Below are 5,046 nucleotides of genomic sequence, written 5' to 3'. Positions count from 1 at the left end.
ATACAAACTAATTCTGTGTAATAACTGTTGATGCAGGTTTTTAATACTTAAGATACCTTCCTTTAGGTGTAATTTCAAGAAAACACTGATAGACATCTGGCATTTTAAGCTTTAAAAGTCTGGTAGTTTCTTTAGCTTTAGTAGTAGCTTTTGATGTGGTCATTGTATATGGGTTTTAGTTTTGTGGGTTTTTTAAAAGGCTTCTTGGTAAGGTTTAAAAGGGAAATTTCAGGATATAAATATATACAGCACAGAGATTTCTTGGTTATGATTGAGATTTTATTTCAAAAAATAATCTGTCTTGTAAACTGTATTAATAAGATCAGTAAATTTACTAGAATACAGCGCGGTATTTGGTAGTGTAACTAAATGAATAAAGTAAGCACAGGATGCACAGAAATCAGCAAATATGCTAAAGAATGCAGAGACTGGAAAGAGATCACTGAGCAGTGCTATTGCAAGTCACAGGCCAGTGCATTTTGTCACAAAGTACTTGTTACAGTAATACACAGTAAGACTAGAAATGTGTTGAAAATTGAGTAGCGAATCAGCTTCCTGAATGATTCCTGAAAGCTCTTTTTATGAGGTTCTCTATATTCAGAAAGCAGGTTGTTTGTGGAAGCTGTGTCAGGAAGGTAGCAGCAATTCTCCTCAGCGTATTTCTGTCCTTTTTTGGGAGATGGGACATTTAAGGGCAGGAAAACTTCTTTCTATTTCAGTTTTGTCAACGAAACTGTGTCATAAGTGTGACTGGGGAGGTGGTGCAGTGTAGCTAGGGCAGTTAGTTATATTAATATAGATGTGTCTATTAGCATAGCTTATTATCCCAAAATGGGCTCTAGTAACAGCAAGACTGTTGTGGTTGTGTGTAAGAGGAGGTGCCTGTGGTATGTCTTAGTCCTGGCCTTGATGACAGAGCTCTGAAGTAAGCAGTGGAGTCAGGAGGTTTTTTGGGACCATCATTTCTCTCAGGTGTACACTTTCAGGTGGTTTTTGGGTACCCCTCTTCTCGAAGTGCGTTTGCTTCATGGATCCTATAGTGTTCCTTTCCATTGCTTTGGGGTAGAACGAAGAACCGGTAACAGACTGTGCTGTCAATCTGCCTTAACACAAATCGCAGTCCTTCAGATTGTGAAGGAGTCTCAGCAGCAGCACGGTTTACGACATGGAGACTACCAGAGGTACAGGTTAGTAAACAGTGTGGATGTCTCGGAGTTACTAGTGTGACTTGATTTACTTAATTTAAAAAGTAAACCTACTGTAACAGGCAACAAAAATGGTCTGTCAAGTAAATACCCCTTGACAGGTTGCTTCATGTGAAGCATTGTACATTTTTTACCTCACTGCTAATAACTAAACTCTTCCAGAGTTGAGTGTTCAGTAAATATACATAAAGCAGTTAGACAGTAGGGAGAACATCATTCTGATTTTTCAAGATCAGGAATTATTATGTGTCATCTTCCTTTTTTGTATTCTATTAACCACTGGTTTACAGGTAGTTTCTGAACTACCTCTTACCATATGTCATATGTGGAATTTTTAGTTGTTAAAACATTGCCTGTCACAGCTTTTAGCCCTCTTTTTGTATTTAGAGAGAGCAGTAAACAGAAACAAAGCTGTTCATTAGCCAAACTGACTGTCTCTCTTTCTTTAGGGGTTATTGCTCCCGTAGGCTAAGGCGGCTCCGAAAAACTCTCAACTTCAAGATGGGAAACAGGCACAAGTTCACTGGAAAGAAAGTGACTGAAGAGATTCTCTCAGACAACAGGTACAATCACTGGATGGAATTGAGCATTCAGTATATTAGTGAATAGTTTCTTTCATTTCAGTAACTTATTTTCATCTAGGTGTGGTGGAAAACTGTTCTCTACGATATACTCAGAAATGTTTCTTTTCAGAGATGTGCATTGTTGATATTATTAAAAGGTGAAAGTTAAGGCTGCAGCACAGTGGGAAGAGGCATTGCTCAGATCCTGCTTCATCATGTGAACAAGTGGGAGAAGAGGGAGCAGCAACAGCTGATTTCTTCTCTTCCCTCATAGTTGCTAAAATAGTTTCTTTTTGTGATCAGTAAATTACTCTGATATTACAGAGTAAATGCTTATTTCGATCTGTTGGCAAGGTAGCCTCGTGAATGCTGGTAACGTAAATGGTGTAGCCAGCCAGGTTGTGGTTGAAAACAATTCCTTCCTTTGAACAGAAATACTGCATTGCAAGTTTTACTTTGATTTTCAAAATTCAGCAGAATGCTTGTCTGATCTTTTAGAAACACTTGAAATGTCTGTTGTCTCATGTTTTCTTGTGGGGAAAAGAAAACACAATGCTGTCTTCCACCTGTACTGTTAAGAAGCCAGATGCATTATGGCATGGCAGGGGGGTTGGACTGGATGATCTTTAAGGTCCCTTCCAGCCCAAACCATTCTATGATTCTGTGATTAGCTGGTGATGTAACAGATATGTACATTCATATTGAACCAGTTTGAAGAGCAATCTAAAATCATAAATACCTTGTTTTAGCAGTGTCTGTGGTGCTATAGCATGATACCAAATTGTTGTCCTCAATTGAGTAATTGCATTTTTGTAGGGAGAAACGTAGTAGAAAGCAGTTTGGAAAAAAACTATTTTGTGTGCTTAGAATGTTAGGAAATAAAAGCATCTACCTCTGATTAACCAAGCCGGACTTCAGTTACCAAACTTTGCAGGTCACATGGCAAAGAGCTAGTGGTGATGTGGTAATACTTGCTTGAATGCCATTATTTCTTCATTAATCTTCCTCTGCCCCGTAGGTATTTGCTGTTGATTCTGATGGATGCAGAGAGAGCCTGGAGTTATGCTATGCAGCTGAAACAGGAAGCAAACACAGAGCCTCGCAAACGCTTTCACTTGCTGTCTCGCCTGCGTAAAGCTGTGAAACATGCTGAGGAGCTGGAGCGACTGTGTGAGAGTAACCGAGTGGATGCCAAAACAAAGCTGGAAGCTCAGGTAACCACTGATACTTTGATCTTGTTTTACAGCAAAAGCTGAACAAGAAACCTTTGGATTTGGGGTGAAGAAATTATTATGTAGCAATACATAATCAAAATTGACTGATTCTTGAAGTGGATAATGTCTCACTTTGAATAGCTTGAACTTACTGATAATGCAACTGCTGACATTGCAGAAATAACTCGGCCAAGACAAGAACCTGGTGATTAGAAGTTGATTAAGTGTATCAAATGATTGTCCTTGCTTTGAAGAGGTTTAATAAAAGTAAAAAGAATTGAAAAAGTCTAAGATGGTGCAATATAGCCTAAGAAACTCTGCTTACCTGGTTGTTAGATGCCCTAAAGTAGCACAAGACTTGTGACTTCTGTTCCTGGAACACAGAAAGCAGCAGTTGTGTTATGACACCAGCCTCTTTGAGCAAGGGGCTGCAGTGGTACTCAGTTTATTGAAACTGCCATTTTGTAGATTATTGCTGGAAAAAAAAAAAGTTTTATGACATCCATGGGCCATGTTAATTGTATAACAAACAAGAAATGTGTTTGCTTTCGTGTCCTTAAAAATGTAGCAGTGTCAGTTAAAAGAAAAAAAGGTAGGTAGCTAGTAACCCGTAATCCAAATAATTTGTCTTCTGTAGGAAGTCGAGATGAAAAGGGCAAGGCTTATTCACTTACTGTAGGCATCACAGCAGCCTACATTCTAAAGATTGTACAAACCAGGCTGTTGGTCTTGGAGAAATTAACTTGCCTTTGTGCTCTCTGCAGGCATACATGGCTTACCTCACAGGGATGCTTCGTTTTGAACACCAGGAGTGGAAGGCAGCAATGGAGGCTTTCAACAAATGCAAGTGAGTCCCCCTGCTTCACCAGCTTCATTAAGTAAATAGTGTTGGATCAGTCTATGAGTTTGTATATCATATGTACAGTAACTCTGGGAGCTCTTTAGTTAATTATGCCCTTAACTGGGAGGTACTACTGAAGAAATAGCATCCTCCAGAGCAGAGAGACAAACTCTTCCCTTAAGATGGCATTTCAGAAAAAGACACATACTACAGTGTGAATGTGTGTTCTTTGCTGTAGGACCATATATGAAAAACTGGCCAATGCTTTCACAGAAGAACAAGCTGTGCTGTATAACCAGCGTGTGGAAGAGATCTCACCCAACATTCGCTACTGTGCCTATAATATTGGTAAGGAAAGAGGGAGTACCTAGTTCTTAACAAACAACAAGGCTTGTTCACGGGAAAGGAATATTGACTTGATAGGAAAAAAGTGGTCTAAGTGAAATTGCAGTGAATCCATACTATGTTGGACAAGTTCTGCACACATTCCGTGTCAGCCTGGCAATGGATAAATATACTAATTTTGCAACAGTGCATGTGTTTTTGTGTAGAAAGATGAAATGCCAGTTTGCATAGCTTGCTTGTGAAGTCATAATGAAATGGCAAATTTATCCCCTTTGTTGCCAGATTGCCAGTGTAAAATCTATTGATTAGCTTTCCTATATTAAAATAATGTGTGAACTCAGATGGAAATGTGATCTTTATTTGTTAATTCTCTCAGGTGACCAGTCTGCTATGAATGAGCTGATGCAGATGAGACTGAGGTCTGGTGGCACTGAAGGTCTTCTCGCAGAAAAACTGGAGGTAACTCATTTGCATGCTTCAGTTGAAACATTTATTATCACTTTGCTGAGCATAAATATTGCTGCAGCACACAATTCAAGAGCCGAAATATATCAGAAGAGAGCAAGCAAGCCTGGATTCTATGGGAAACCACACTTTCCTAAGAAGCCCTCTGATTTTTAAATAGTCAAATCTAATGTGAATTTGAAAGGTTCAGTTTTAGATACCTTAAAGTTCAAGCTCATAAATTTGGTCCATTTTCTACAGGCGCTGATTACCCAAACTCGAGCAAAGCAGGCAGCCACGATGAGTGAGGTGGAGTGGAGAGGAAGAACTGTTCCTGTGAAGATAGACAAAGTGAGGATCTTCTTGTTGGGGCTGGCCGACAACGAAGCAGCGATTGTTCAGGTAACCCAGAAGCCATCTCTGATGCTGGTGTT

The 5,046-nt window shown here is 39.4% G+C and overlaps 1 protein-coding gene across 1 annotated transcript in view; it reads left to right on the top strand.

The window, feature by feature from the left end:
* Nucleotides 1-1,125: 1,125 nt before the first annotated feature.
* SRP68 (signal recognition particle 68kDa) overlaps nt 1,126-5,046 on the top strand; it is an 11,736-nt gene continuing 7,815 nt past the window's right edge. Inside the window, exons 1-7 of the mRNA XM_010187656.1 lie at nt 1,126-1,187; nt 1,655-1,768; nt 2,787-2,982; nt 3,747-3,829; nt 4,062-4,171; nt 4,545-4,627; nt 4,874-5,014. Of these exons, the coding sequence (XP_010185958.1) occupies nt 1,707-1,768; nt 2,787-2,982; nt 3,747-3,829; nt 4,062-4,171; nt 4,545-4,627; nt 4,874-5,014 (675 nt within the window). The 5' untranslated portion in view covers nt 1,126-1,187; nt 1,655-1,706. The remainder of the gene's footprint in view (nt 1,188-1,654; nt 1,769-2,786; nt 2,983-3,746; nt 3,830-4,061; nt 4,172-4,544; nt 4,628-4,873; nt 5,015-5,046) is intronic.

This window comes from Mesitornis unicolor, unplaced genomic scaffold, assembly GCF_000695765.1.
Source record: "Mesitornis unicolor isolate BGI_N332 unplaced genomic scaffold, ASM69576v1 scaffold227, whole genome shotgun sequence".
Classification (NCBI taxonomy): domain Eukaryota; kingdom Metazoa; phylum Chordata; class Aves; order Mesitornithiformes; family Mesitornithidae; genus Mesitornis; species Mesitornis unicolor.
The sequence above is the reverse complement of the archived record's forward strand: the minus strand, read 5'-3'. Positions and strand labels throughout refer to the sequence as shown.